The sequence below is a fragment of the Pipra filicauda genome, unplaced genomic scaffold, assembly GCF_003945595.2.
Source record: "Pipra filicauda isolate LSUMZ 115617 unplaced genomic scaffold, ASM394559v2 scaffold331_size1881853_pilon, whole genome shotgun sequence".
In the NCBI taxonomy this organism is placed as follows: Eukaryota; Metazoa; Chordata; class Aves; order Passeriformes; family Pipridae; genus Pipra; species Pipra filicauda.
In genome coordinates, this window is record NW_024104456.1 from 47,911 (window position 1) to 63,543 (window position 15,633).

Here is a 15,633-nt window from a genome sequence, read left to right on the forward strand (position 1 = left end):
CATGAAAATGGTACTGCATCCCGTTTCAAAGAAATACTATTTCTACAAAAAATGCTAAGAGTTTGCCTACTGTAAGAAATTCCACCAAAAATATAATTCCTAGAGATTCTAACACTTGTACAGCTTAACCAATACTAGTCCTACTGAAAACAAAGTAGACTTACCAAAACATTTACGATATTACACTGGCTTACAATTTACAGGACAAAGTCTTACAAAGCAATATGAGAATTATAGAATAAAAGAGCAGTTCATACATTCTGCCTACAAAGGATGCTAATGCTCTTTCAGCTAGACAACAAAACACTGAACTGGCTTATCTTTTGGATGAGTTTTCTAACAGAGTATAAGTTTCTGAAAGTTGATACCAGCATGGCACCAGGAAAAGAAAATTATGAAAACACTTCCCTCCTTAATTAGGAATGAATTTCACAGCAGCTGTACATCAGCTGGTCCCAGAGTTGAACTTCCACAGCAGCAAATTGCTGTTGCTTTATACTGTTCTTCACTAGCAGTAACTTCTCATAGGAAAACAAAAAGAAATGTCTTGAGGACCATCAGATTACACAGAATAGCAACACAACCCACTGTTCAATATCCCTACCTGTATATTTCTTTTAAATGCTGGAAAACATCTGATAAAAAAGGAAAAACACATGAGCTGAAACTATCAATGAGAGTTGCTGTGGTCATTAAACACAGATTCCAGTGAAAAGGCACCATTACAAAGCTCTGATTGTTGAGGATAACTTTTTAATTCCAAAGAAACAAAACTGACTACTCTAGTGCCAAAACCAAATACCTTGGCAAAAAAAAAAAAGTTTTGAAGCTATTTCCAAATCAAGTTCCATACCACAATTACCTACTACTTAAAGGCAGAAGAAGTGAAGGGAAAAAAATTTATGTGGGTTTTTTTTAATAATTGAAAATAAAACGCTCGATCACAAAAGCAAGGGTGGTAAATTCTATCAAGGGACAGTCTTGGGAGACTATCTTGCCAAGGGTACCTTTTCTTAACTAACCAGGTCTCCAAGCACATTTGCTTTCAGTGACAACTGAGGTTATCGACTAGACACATCTTTCAACATTGACTGCACAGTTCCATTGGCCCTTCAAACGAAGACACAAGGAATCAAAATCTTATCTCCTACAAGAAACTACAAACCATTATCCACTAATGTGAATAGTCCAGGTCTTCAGAATTCAAGTTAATTCTCTCTCGTGGATTATAAAAAGACCTTTATGTGAACCCAATGGTAAGAATGCCTCAATGAGTTGGGAGTTACTACAACAGCACATGCATGAGATATTTATGCAGTGCTCAAAGTCACAAGATTCCAATTTAGCCGAAAGTAAATGCCGCTTAAGAACCTTCATATTTCATAGTGCAAAACCGTATTTAAGCAATCAGAAAGTGAATAATAGAGCAGTTAGCCAGCTCTTTAATACATTAGCTAAAAGTATATCAATTCCATTGATTTTTACAATGGGCTGATTTCACATAATGGATTAAGCTCGCTAGAAAGGCCATAAATGGGAAAAAATGCTTTGCCAGAGTCAGTAGAAGATGGTGTCAAAGCGCTTTTGTGACAAGCATACAGTTAAAACATTTTATTTTGGAATGCTAAATTTAGAATACCTCTGTCAAGAATAGACCTGATGCTAACAGTTGAGTAAAAGCCATGATTTCAACACTGCAGATATATTTGCAGATTCCAGTTACATTTTGCTTTAAATATTTTATTCCTACCTAAGAAACAGGAAGCTTGGACTATGAATACGTAATCAAACTTCAACACGGCAAAAGGTTAACAACAGGATGCTTCAAGGATCCATAAAGCAAGCAATATTTAAAGGTATTAATTAATGAGCTGAAAAAGAAAGTAGAAAACTTAATACTTATATAGGTTAGTCAAGTATATAAGACCAAAAATGTAATCAATTGGAAGCTAATCAACCATGATGTACAGGTAATACAGTGGCAGACAAAATTCCATGTTAATAAATGCAGAAGAAGTGTCACTGCTACTTAAATAATTATTAGTATAGTCAGCAACCTACCAAATTAAGTAGGCCTAGCATAAACAAGAGGATTACAAGCATCCCTGTGGAACTCAGGAAAGATCTCTGCTCAACATGAGAACATTGCAGTAGAAAATTAAGAATATCAAGATTCAAAAGCAGCAGTGGCAAGCATTAGCAAAACTGTGGTATCTTCTAATAAAATTAATGCTTCATTCTTTATTGTTACCTGAAAAAGGGTGCTGCAGTGTAAGATTAGGTGAAGAATTAGAAATCAAAGATTCACAAAGCAAAATATGAAAAAACACAGTTACAAAAAGACTAAACAATGTAAGCAGAAGGGAAATAACTTAATCCTCAGAAATAAGGATGCTGCTCAGTGAAAGGGGGAAGTATAGAGTTCAGAGGTATGCTATTTTGACACAATGCATAATTAAATATTCAAAGTTATCTCTAGTGCATCTTTATTATAAACAATGTGTCAATATTCAGAGGAAGACAAAAAAATGGACTGAGATGAGGAACATCCCATTTAAGGATCCAAGCCTAGTTTTATTAAGCTCTGGTGCAAGACCCATACCATAAAAGAAACATTCAACATTTGCCTCCTTTAACACTTCTATCTGTCATGAGCTATTCATCCAGATGAATTCCAGATAAACCCCAGTGTCACAATTTCAATACTAAAAGCACCATGCTGAGGGAGGAGGGGGGCACCAAAAACACTACCTTCCAAACAAACTTTAAAAATCAAGATCCTGAAGAGTAACGCTGGAATGAAAAACATGCACTATAACTTGGCCTGAAGGACAGCACTACATACTTCCAGATTTTGATTATAATTTAAGATGGATAAAAGAACTTCAAAATTCTTGATAAAGTGATTGATTAGGTATGAAACAGCACCATTTTAAAAAGCACCACAATAACTGCTAAAAGGTATTTTAATGCATCTTACACACACACACACAAAACAAATAGTTCTATTTAAATTTGTAGGCTATTCCTTTTCCTTACAAGTATTGACAGTTCCCAATACAGGTCAACTTGCATCTAGAGGTGTTTCCTGCACTTCCACATAGAAGCCACTTAAAAACACAGGCTGGGTAAGACTGCAGAGCCAAAGACCATACCATTTTGGTCCTGGGAATCAAACTTCTCTGCTAGGTGGACAATCTGACACTTATGTGCCCAAAAATAAAAATTAAAAAAATCACTACAAATATAAAAGGCAAAATCTGTCAATAATCTCTTGCCTCTTGAACTGAACATAATGTCAATTGCATTCAAAGGATTTAAGTATTTGGAAGTACCCTATTTTTGGATGAGTGTCCCTTGAGCTACATTGTCTTCTCAGCCCAAATATTACGCTCTTTCTGTGACAGAAAAAAAGAAAAATATTTAACAAGTTTATAGCTAACATATAGCTTATCGACACGTGCAACAAAGACAGCAGGGTACTATTCACTAAAGCAGCAATTTGGCACTGAAATTTATTCTAAACTACCTCCATTCTTTTTCTGTATAGCTTATTCCTGAACTTATTTGAAAAAAATCCAATATGAGATGATGAGGGGGGAGGAATAAATCTTTGTATAAAAGTGTAACAGTACCACCTCACCACTAGGCTATGCAATGACTGTCACATGGTATTTTTAAAGCATTTCCATGACTTTAATTAGTGTCTTTGAATAGCCCTATTCCTACAGGAACAAGGTATATGAGGAATAAGGTATATTCATTCATGCAGCTTACAGTTCTGAACAGACAGACAGCATCCAGTAATAGTCCATGTGTTGTCATTATCACCTTGATCTCAAGGGTGGCTTGTGTGTGGTGTCCTTGCCAGGTACCATTTGTATCATTTTTCTTAAGATGACCATGCTGCCACAATCTCCCTATTTGACAATATTTGCCTCTGATGTGCATTCCTGTTTCACAGGTAAGGCTGATAAAATGCAGCAAAATCAAATTCAGAGTGCTAGTAATACCACTCAAAAAACAGGCTAGCATCACAGGAGGACAGAGACAAAATTCCAAGTCACAGAAAATGATGAAGCTGGCGCTAGAAAGTAAAGTGCTCTCCCAATATAAGCAATCCTTTGTATGTACAAGAAAAACAACTTCTGTGGTGTTCCAAGTGTTCAGAGTAGCATGATCTTGAATGCCTTTGCAAAGAAGCAAAGTTGAGATCAGCAGTGTATAATAATACATGGTTAGTTACATAGTTTTGGTTTGCACAGCTGTTGGCTATGTTCATTTACAGTTCATGTAGTGCCAACATCATTTATATAAACAGAAGAGACTGTTTCACTCCTGTTCATCGCCATAAAAGTTATTTCTCTGAGCAGCTGCTGCACAAAAATCAGTTTCTATTTCAGTATCTCACCCAGTAAGTTTACAAAGTAGCAGGTTCTAGAGTTTGCTGAAACCAAGCAGGACCTAAAGAAACTTGCCCGGACTTAATAATAAAAGGGGAGTGGAGGTGGAGAAGGCAGATGACACACACTTCTGCTTTCCTGAAGTGGAAGGAGGTAGTAACCCTCTGTTAACACGGGTAAAGTCACATGAAAACTAAGTTCCTGTAGGCAACCACTTGGAATGAGAGTCTTAGCTTCCCCGACCTTCTTCAGCTTTATGAATTAAAAGGAAATAAAATAAGGCTGATCCGGATTCCAGCAGATAAGAAAAAGTCTAAAATATTAGTCACATGTTACATAATATACATTAACTGAACGAACTTGATATGACAGCGGTGCAGAGGTAGAGTCGGGGATGCTGCCCTGGTAGTCCCCCCCTGCACAAACACATACATACAGACACAGACACACACACACACACAGAGGCACGCTGCCGGAGGCTGCTGACACACAGCAGCTCCCGACCCCTGGACGCAGCAACAGGACGTCCCCAGCTCCCCCGACCATGGAGCACCTCGGGGAGCCGCCGGAAGGCAGCCGCGGGCTGTGTGTGCCCGTCCTCCCCGGCGGCTGCCCCCGGGGCAGCACCGGCGGAGAGGGAAGAAGCCCGGCGCTGCCTAAACTTGGCGCTTCCCTTCCCCCGAGCCCCAGCGCGGGGGGGAAGCGGAACCCGAGGCGCCCGGAGCCCACACTCACCTCGGCCCTCCTCTCCGTCGCTGCAGGGCGGGCGTCGGGGAGAGGCGAAGGGCTCCGCCGACCCCGCCTGTCACCGGGCGCCCGAGGAACAGAGTCCAGCGGGGTAAATCCTCCGGGCGGCGGCGGGGACGGGGACCAGCCGCGCTCCGCCCGCTCGTCGCGGCGGCCGCTGCCTCGCACCAAGTTGAGGCGCGGCCGCCGCTGCCGCTGCGCTGCCGGCGGCGGCCGCTACGGCCACGGGGAGAGCCGGCGCCTCCGCTCGCCGCCTCGCCCCTCGGCCGGGGAAGCAGCGCCGCACCGCCGCCGCCTCGGCCCCCCTCTTCCTGCGGCTGCCGGGAGCCGCGCTCCGGGCGCAGCGGCGCGGTCACACGGAGCCCCGCGGAGGAGCCGCTGCCGCCGCCTCCCTCGGCGCCTCGGAGCCCGCAGCTGCAGCCCCCCGGCGGCGCCCGCCCCGCATGCCCCGCGCTCCGCCGCTCCCGCTGCTGCCGCCGACGGCGGCGCCCCCGCCCGCTCTCCCGCGCACCACCGCTGCCGCCCGACCCGCTCAGCGCCGCGTCTCCATCACCGGCGGCAGCGGCGGCGGCGGCGCGGGGAGGCGGGACCAGGGAAGGGGCGGTGACCGCCCCGCTCGGCCCCGCTCCGCCCCGCCGCTGCCCCGGATGTGCGGGGGTCGTCGTGGTGGGGTGGGGGTCGCTGTCGCGGGGGTGCCGGTACCTGGCGAGGTCGGGGACTGCCGTCCACCGCCTTGGTGTAGCAAAGCCGGCGGGCGGCAGTACCCTCGGTCCCGCCTGTCGCCGTGCGGGGAGCGCTGCTCGCTTGGGCCGGTTCTGGTCCAACACGTGTCGCCCCGGGGGCCCCTGACTGAGCAGGGTGTGCGGTGCTTCGTGCACGGCCCTGTGGGCTGTGGGTGCGTGGCCGCCGCCCGGGGTTGCGGCTCCCCGTGGTGTCTCGGGTCTGTAGCTGGTGAGCAGGTGTGGTGTTTTCCTGTGTCATTCCTGCTGTGCTGGCACCTGCTGCACCCGCGGCTACGTGCGCCTTGAAAGTAGGTCTGGGCTGTGAGGACTTGCAAGAACCGCGTGGTACTGAGTTGTCCTTCCTACGCCTTGAGATGGGGGTCAGCGGCAGCTCCCAGCTCCTTGCTGGGCCACGGGTAGCTTTGGCATAGCTTGGGTCCCGTCAACGTGGTGCGCCACAATCTCCCTATTTGACAATATGTTGCAGCGATGTTGGGACCCATGGCTGAAAGAATGTTGCAGCGCCTCGTTAGGCTGCAACAAGCCTCTTAGCAGTGGCCCCTGGGCAAGGCAGCATCAAAATGTTAAGACATCTGCCCTAGAACCATGTTTGTGGACTAAGATTATTCAATATAACTAGAAAATTACTTATCACGCACAAAAACACATACACCCCCCTCAAGAATATTTTTGACACTCGAATTCTGGAAAGTGTTTTATCATCTTCCTACTCTTAAATTCAGCTTTTTACAGCTTATAGATCAAAGTTGGTATGCCCTCTTTAGAAAAGTCTAACTAGCAAAGTTTCAGTGAAGAAAACACTGGGTTTCCTTGACGAGTGAATCTTAAGTCTCTGAAGTGATGTACACCTTTAAAGAGGTATTTGTTTACAGAACCCAAAAACCACGCTGTGCTCATTATAAACATTTTTAACAAGTTCCTTGGCAGGAACCCTATATTCAAAATAGAATTTAAACAGGGAAAGGAAAAAAAAAAATGTGCAGACAAAGTTAGGTGAGTGCCAAACACGCGTCAGACTGATGCCTCATAATTTTGTGCGGAATTTTGCTGCTGCTTCCACTTATTTCTCTCTTTAAAGATCTTTTTGTTCAGATGCTAACTAGTAATAGCCCTTTACCCACCACACAGCGCCACTAGTTCTATGGTATTTTTATTTTTTCTAACTCTGAGACTGATTTTTTTATTCTGTTTGCCACATATGCAGGTGCTATTTGCTCTTGCCTCCTTCAAAAGTAACCTAGGCCTTTTTAAAGGCTCTTAGGTTTTTGAACCATTCACTTGTGATACTTTTTCTTCAGACAAAACCAGAATCCTCATATCCAGATCTGTTGAGGATGGGTACTTAGTTTGCTAGGTAGCATACAGGACCCTATTTCTCCATATATTTTGATTTATATTTTGAAGCTCTTTCAGGCCCAGCCTCTTTAAGCAGGAGAGTGCCAGGCAGCAGCACAGTGGTTGCACTTGAACTCCATCTGCCTGCTCTCCCCTCACTGAGGAAGAGTCAAAAGTGCAGGATGGATTCCTGAGCAGACATCTAGCCAGGGTGACCTGAGGATTAGACTAAAAGAGGATTTGACTAATATTGACAGAAATAGTTTGAATAAAAAACATTTTGAAAAATGCTTAAAGTTGTAGTCAGGTGACAGAGTAAACATTCCTGTGAAAATACCAAGGTAGCCAATGCATAAACAGTAGCACAAGGAGGCATTCTTAGCCCAGCACATGGCTCCCACATATGTTCACCTTCAGTGAGCTGAATGAGATACCTTGTGTGCTTAAACAACTTAAATGTTTGAGCTTTGCTGTATTGCTCAGCTGATACATTCATCAGGAAGCGTGTACTATGACAGGTTACTTCCCTGTGAGACATAATGCACACAAAAGCTATAGAGCTGCCTTCATTTAGCATTTATAGGCTGGGGGCTGAATATGTGTGTGCTTACACACAGGTAGATAATACAAGAAGTATCAGGCTTTCCTGTGGGAAAAAAAAAAGTGTATTTCCAATTTACACTAAAAAGTTTGAGATTTGTTGTATACAAGCAGCTTAACACTTTTTCTGTTATGACTGATGATGCTGTAGGATATATCCCAAATCCCTCTGGTGGAATGCCTTTATAACACCTTGATTATCTATTTTATTACACTGCAACCAAGTCCAGGAAATTCACTTAGCAAAAACATTATCAATTTCATGAAAAGAGAAAGTCAATGTGAGAAGTCTAGATACAGCCAAAGACACTTAAAGAAGTGGTATGAATTTACTAAACCGTGTAAATAAAAAGATGTAATTTTGGAGTAAGTCAACTTTCAAAAATGTAGTCTATAAGGACTAAGTTTGTGGTATTTGTATTAAGAGAAGTGTACTGGGATTCTGGTTTATGGATTGTACAACACTACTAAGTCAACTTTGTAAAACTACTATTGGAGGGATCTTTTAAAATATGTACGTCTCCAAGTCATGAGAACAAATAAATACATTTTAAAAATCCTTGTGATAGTTTGTAATTATAGTCCATGGTAGCCTTCTGATTTCACAAGACTCTCAAATTCCTCTAACATACACACTGTAGAGTTGCCTGGAGGGGAGAAAGGATAAAAAAAAAGGATTTTTCTTTCTTTGGTTACTTGTTTGCCCAAGCTGTGCCACTCCTCTGATGTTCTTAGAACCCCAAAAAATACCAGGTTTAAGGAAAATGTAGAGGAGAACCTCCTGTGTAATTTGTACTGTACCAGGCATTAATGGGCACAGTTACCTGCATAAGTCTCCATCTTACATCTGCAGCCCACCTACAGCTGCAGAGAGGTGAACTGAGGTTGACCAACACAAATGCCACAGCTGCCAGGCTCTGGGCAGATGAGGAACTGAAATTCAGGCTACCTGCAAGGTAAACAGAAGCATCAGTGACCAGATCTCACAGGTAAGATATGTTTAACCATAATTCACATCAGCAGCATGGCTTAGTGTCATGAGGACAACAGCCAGGAGCAGCCTTGCCAAGGAATCCTCACAGAACCGGAATTAAAGTGTTCCCCAGCTGAAGCAGGTCACTGTGTCAGGGTTTGGCAGCTTGCTGCATCTGAAGCAGCATCCCATTTGAACCGAGTGCACAGAAGCAGTACATTAGTGGAGGTCACTTGCACTCATTCAGTATTTAAATGATGCTTAGAAATCTTAGAAATAAAAAGTACACTTATGTGCCAGATACAGTCCGTTTTGTAAAAAGAAAGAAATATGTAAATACTGTCTTCATGTCAACTTTGGGGAAGTGTTTGTCTCACCAGAGCTAATTGCCAATGAGGAAATTGGCATTTATTGTTGAGGTTGTTACAAAGGGTGTCATAAACTAACTTTATTATAGCAAATGTTGAACTGTATTTGCATTATTTCCATCGCATCGTCGTTGCTTTACAAGCTGTCTGCAATAGCTGTTCTTGGAAGGTCTCCAACAAAGCATTCTCTTTGGGGCTACTAACTGCAAATAAGATTAAAGCTTAATATGTCTGGTAATCAGTTTTCTTTTAAAGAGTGCAATTTGATTTCTTATGGTCAGTTGGGATCCCACATATCCTCATCTCCTGTGTTTTTCAACTTGCTGCTCTAAATAACCCAAAAAAACAATTTGCCAACAGATGTCCTTTCACCAATTTTCCTGAACTGGAGCATCATCTGAGAGGCAGTCATACACAGCTTCTACTCCAGGGTCTCAGACTTCTGTCTATTAAATGCAACCTCCTTTTTTTTTTTTTCTTTCCCCTTGAGCCTGGGCAAGAATGAAGTGCTTTATGTCCTCCATTTGTTCCCATGACATGCAGTGAATAAAGATGGGGAAAGCTCCTTTGCTCAAAACCAAACAACAGAAGCAGGTAATGTCTGTACTCCTCACGCAAATAATTGATTTGCTCCAAGAGAACTGTGGCTGTACTGAGCAGATTTTTTTCTTGATAATAACAAAAACACCCTTTGGGGCAAATGGTAAAAAGAGAAGAGCACCACAAGAACGTGTCTGTCTTTCATGAACCCAATCTCATGTCCCAGCTGATCTGATCTCACCTGACTTGTAAGGGTAGGAGAAGGGGACAGCTGGGATCTGTGCTGATACCCAGAGGGAGGGTAAGGACACCACCTCATCTCCCACTTTCACTTCCCATGAATGTTCCCTGAGCCCATAAGCACTCAGCCCTTGTCTGCTTTGCTGCTTTGCTGGAAAGGACTAGAGGGAGAACAGGTCTCCTTCACACCACTTCTTCCCCTGTATTGGACCAGAACTAGGATGCTATCCTGTGTCTGAGGAGAAAATTAAGGACACGAAAACAGTGAGACTGGACTGGCAAAACTGGACTGGGTAAGCCTAGTCCTAAAGATATCATGTTGGTTTGACAGCCTAATAGCTGTTAAATCATTTGGCACCATGTGCAAGCTGAATAGCAGCCACACGGTGCTACTGACATCTATGCTGTAATATTGTACCACAGAATGGTCAGGAGTTGCAGGAGACTGTGAATCATTAAGCAAAGCATTTGGTAAAAGAGTATGCTGTTGGTGACCCTTGAAATTTTTTTTTTTCCAGTATTCCTAAAATTCATCTTGACTGATACTATACTTTTTCTATTGGGCCTACTGGAAGAAACCACCAGAGGATAACAATGTTAATTCCTCATTGGGGGATAGTTTCTCAAATTACAGTCCTTAAATGTTTAGTTTTGCTAACTCTCCTATTGAACAGGTGGCCCAGAGAGGTTGTGGTGTCTCCCCCACTGGAGATACTCGAGAACCGTTTGGATGCAAACCTGTGTGACTTGCTCTAGGATGACCCTGCTTGAGAAGGGAGGTTGGACGAGATGCTCCACTGTGGTCCCTTCCAAGCATACCCCTTCTGTGGTTCTGTGATTCTGTGAAAACAAGCTTTTAGACATCGGGGGATATCAGTATATTTGTCAGTTTGGTTGTCAGAGGTCCAAGAGGATTTAAAACAAGTTTGCCAAAGTAGGAGGTTGCTTCTAGATATAAACATTTCAAAGAATGTAAACACTAGTTTTCAAAATGTTGTTAAAAGGTTTTGGCAGGTATAAAAGTGCTTCCATTTCCATCTACATTAAACCTGGAACATATTCATCACTCTTACACAGCCTGTTGCTATTCATATGTCATACCTTGTTTTGATACTTATTTCTAAGTTCTGTAACAGGAAAAAAAGGCAAGTCCTGTGTTATTAGGACTATTTTGCCACAGCAATGATATGTTTCAATATACTTAATCCACAGTTACAAAATGTGGATGTTTAAAAGACAAAAGAAAAATAATTATTACATTTCATTCAAATATACATGTGACTGAAAGGACTGAAGATTTATCACAAACAGCTCCAGCCTTTACTAAGTGGTCCTATTCTGGAAGAAATCTGAATCCACTTTCTCCGAAGAAAAATAGAAGTGGCCTGAGGGCAACATAAAGGTATAGCAAACTTCTAAAAGATGAAGTCTCTATTTTATTTTTTCTGGAATAACTTTATGATATGGATAAACAAAGACAAGATATAATTTTATGCAGCCACTTGAAAGTTCATAAGCCCAGCTAAAGGAACTTTTCATGAGCAGTCTTAAAAAACAACAGTAAAACTAGCAACTAATATCTTTGCCTGATATACTGTCGCGTCGACACGATAGTAAGATCTGTCTAACACCACCCATTCTCCCCGCAGATGGGATCCCAGTGTTCCTATTTCAGCAGGATGTTTTTGTCACTGACTTAAAAATAATAAATGATTAAAGTGAGAGCAGATACTAAATGTTTTCACACAAAAGCCTGTCACAGATTTCTCACCCAACTGCTTCCATCTATCCTTCACTATTTACCGTCACTGCTCACACAGCGGGCCAGCAATATTATTTTTTTCCAAATGTGAAACAAGGCAATTATGTAGGGGGTGCTGGAGGCCACTTGGAAAACAACTGCTTGAAGGAGGAGGTACCTTCTGAAAAGGCACTGTAAAAGTGGCTCCTGAGGCTTCAACTTTGTACCTTGATGGCTTCTTTAATAAATAAGCTCTGTTTATCACGTGCAGAAGAGAAAAGGAGAAGAAATGGGCTTTCCACAGACAGGTCTGCAAAGCAGAGGTACCATCTGCTTCACGCACCATAGATTAAGCACATTAAAAAGGGTGAATTCATCAGTGTAGAGATACTACATCATTAAATCATGCCTTCAGTGACAACTGGATAGTCCATTTGCCTTCAGTAGGTTTCTAGTGGAGGCAATGATTGAAACAGGTGTGTTAGGAAAACACTATTTCTTATATATATGGCTTGTGAAGCACAAGCAGTACAAGAAAGCAAGAACATTTCTTCTTTTTTTTTGGCTTTTTTTTTTTTTTTGTTTACAAGCATGAGACGAAATTACTAGCAGGTGAAGGAAGTGGACTAAGGTGATAAAAATACACTACTTACCACTCACTTTTCAGGTAGAACAAGCCCTTAGGATTTATTTCGTAGGTTTTCCCATTAGGAAAATGTTCCTAAAGTGTGTATTGAGTAGCATTCCTGCACATTATTTTCAGTCAAAGCACTCCACCCCTAACCTAGATTCCACTTTGCTTGCCCTGTTAGGTTTTTAAAATGATCAACACCCACTCCAACTAAATTATTTAATTATATTTACCATTTACCAAAATGACATTGCAAATGAGCTACACCTGCACCAGTGTATGGTTTGGGTCAGACCAAAGGTCTAACTCCACATCCTGTCTCTGACACCTCTCAAAATGAGTACCCAGAAAAAGATTACACAGGCCACTATAAACACATGGTGTCACCTCCACAGCTTCAGGATGAACTTAGGTTTCATTTCTCTTTTCAATACAAAGGTAATTTGCAGTTCACTTGTTTTTACAACTTGCAGGAGTCTGCAGGGGCAATAATGCTGAAGATGATTCTTAGCTAGTTCTCTCCTTAAGTACACATCTAACTGAAATGTACCGACAATATGTAATTGCTGCAGGTGAGCTTTGTAGACATGCAAGCTGCTGGCAAAAGCAAAAGGCAGGAATCACCTCTGTGTCTTAATTCAGTTTCTCTCTTATGGTCTGCCCAGACCATGGGAATTCACGTACCTTCCCTAGGAGTTTGATTTCTGGAAACAGTGGAGGACAAGTGTGTGGAGCTCAAATAATTTATCCAAAGTACAAAGACACTTTTCTGTAAAACCAAGGAATAATCCATCACTCAGACTTCTTTTTTAAACAATTTTCAAGAATTAGGAAGATGTCTAAATTTTTACAGCTCCATTCTTATAATTAAATCCTTCTACCCCACAATCTCAAAGTATATACTAGTATAAAATATTTGACTCAGGATACACTTAAGTGATAAGGGCATTCCTTCTGTCTTGCTGTGTACCAATGATCTTTGATCTTAGTATATTCACTGCCTTCCTTCCTTCCTTGCACTGATTTTAACAAGGTGGATGAAAATCCCTCCACCTGGAGCTGTTTTAATGCTTGCTACCCACTTCCTAAATCCTGTATAGGAACAGAGTGCACTATGGCTGAGCACAAGCCCAGGATGGAGGGATTAGAGAAAAAAAAAATCCAGCACCTCAAGGCAGTACTTGGCAGCTGCTGTTTTAGGCCTAGAGCTACAGCAGCTGCCACAGCCATAGCAGCACTGCTTGGCACAGACACAATAAGGAAGGTCTGCCTGATCTACTTCTCCTTCCCACCTTGTGGCTTGCCTGCATTCTTTAACTCTTCCTTTACGTAATGCAAATAGTTCTACCTCGAGAATAATCTTGTGGATCCAGGGGAAAGACTATGTTTTCATCCCTATTACACAAACAAGCCACAGAAACCTCCCTCTCCTTCTTCCAGCCCCAGTCAAATATTATGTTAAATTAAACACAAGCCACGTTATTTTCAGCAATTATATATTAAATAATTATATACTATTATATGTTATAATCATGTATCAGAAATCCTAGCACACATGGACAGTACAGAAAGATCATTTCCTCAAATGTAACAAACATGGAGACCATGCAAGGAATGACCTAAACACTTCAGAAATGAGAAAAAGATTCAGCATATAGTCTAGAACCAGCAGAGCAGCATTAATTTATTTAATTCTATATGAATCTATTTTCATACCGTTCTTTTCCTCCTGTCTGTTCCAGAAAAAGTTTTAACTCTCCGGAGTGCCATTTCTGAGATGGTTTCCCATAATGCAAAAGCGAAAAGTCTACGAGCATTCCAGTATAATAAGTGAGCAGCAGATGTGCATGAGCACAGTTTAGTAAGTAGGTATTTCCAGAGAGCTTAGATGAAGTGCTTAATACAATGGCCAAATACCACAAGTCCCAGTGGGATCTTGAAGCTTGCTATGGGAGAGAGACAATGGAAGAAAGTCAAAGACAGTGCAGGAATATTATTTCCTTTTTGAACCATTTCAAAGTATGACAGCCTTTGTCATACTTGTCAGTCCGATGAAGTAACAGAAAGATGCAGCATGGGCTGTGGCCATGGAAGGTAAAATAGTACCTGCTCAGGGTTATTAACTGCATTCCAGTTGTCCTATACTAATGCTGGGGCTAATCATCGGTCAGGAGTAAGCACAATATTATAATTTTTAAAATATTGTTTTAAAGTTGCACTTCTGCATCTAAACAGAGTCTTGCTTTTTTGTTATTCATCTGAATGTATACAAGATCTGAGTTTTATTAAATATTGGGAGCACTGGCACTGGCTAGTGCAAGTTTTAGGTGAGCAAGCATGTATATCCACCACATTTTTAACCTGAGGTTCTCAAAGCTTTTGGGGATGAAACTGTCTGAGTCCCATTTTTTTTAGACAGACAGCTACACTTGCACCAAGGCTAGGAGACACCACACTGAATCCTAACTGAACTACACGTGACCCTGTAATGCAGGGTGCAATCCTGTGACCTCCGTCCCTGCTTCTTGGGAGGCAAACTGGGGTCTTGCTTCAGGCTGCAAAGCAAGTCAATGACATAGTACCAAAAGGATTCAAGGTCTCACCTCCCCTTCCATTCCTGGTCTTCATTTCATGCTTCTATTTTGTTACGTGCATCTCACTTTTCATTATAGCATATCACTGTTTAGCACAGTTTTAACAATAAAACTTGTTTTATAGTTTGAAATATCCTTCTTTAGAGAAAGAGAAAAGCATTTTATTTGAAAATACACTCTCATCTTGCAAAATAAGTGTTAAATCTCTGCAGCTGAAAGACTATTTATGGTCTGCATAGATATCCTTTCAGGGTATGACATCATCCTTAGCACATGCATAGCCCAGAACACAGTAAATTATTCTCCCTGAAAATTCCTTTCATTACTCTCAGATTGTTAAACATCACCCAGTGGCAAATTAGTAACTGGTGTCTGTTGTCTGAAATTGATTTGCATGCTTATTTCTTTTGTTAATTCGCTGGAGTCTCTTACCTTCTGTGTCTAAAATAGAACTAAGGATGTAAATATTTTAGGATTGAGGGAATAAATTATTTTAGCCTATTTGCTGTTTTCTAAACCTGTATTTATTTACTTTTTAAAAACTACTTTTTGTATTGCAAACAATACTCATTAACACAGTTACACATCCTCTGGTATTACCTCAGATGTGAAACACAATTTTCTACCCAGCCTCTGATGTGGAACTTCGGGCCTCCTGTGCAGCCAACTTCTGCCCATAGCAACTATCCCTGACTTTGCAAAGGAGTGACCTTTTCAA

General features: G+C 41.9%; 1 protein-coding gene and 1 long non-coding RNA gene across 2 annotated transcripts in view; both read right to left on the reverse strand.

Annotated features, from left to right (window-relative positions):
• LOC113998744 (translation initiation factor IF-2-like) overlaps positions 1–6,375 on the reverse strand; it is a 49,654-nt gene extending 43,279 nt beyond the window's left edge. The window contains exons 1-2 of the mRNA XM_027741749.2: positions 6,239–6,375; positions 5,139–6,098 (exon numbers count right to left, since the gene is read on the reverse strand). Of these exons, the coding sequence (XP_027597550.1) occupies positions 5,139–6,098; positions 6,239–6,375 (1,097 nt within the window). The remainder of the gene's footprint in view (positions 1–5,138; positions 6,099–6,238) is intronic.
• Positions 6,376–8,390: 2,015 nt separating this feature from the next.
• LOC120323734 lies at positions 8,391–10,783 on the reverse strand. The gene is made up of 3 exons (XR_005564525.1): positions 10,688–10,783; positions 8,653–8,777; positions 8,391–8,475 (listed from the first exon to the last, which is right to left on the reverse strand). It is a non-coding gene; the product is annotated as an uncharacterized LOC120323734 (long non-coding RNA).
• Positions 10,784–15,633: the final 4,850 nt, after the last annotated feature.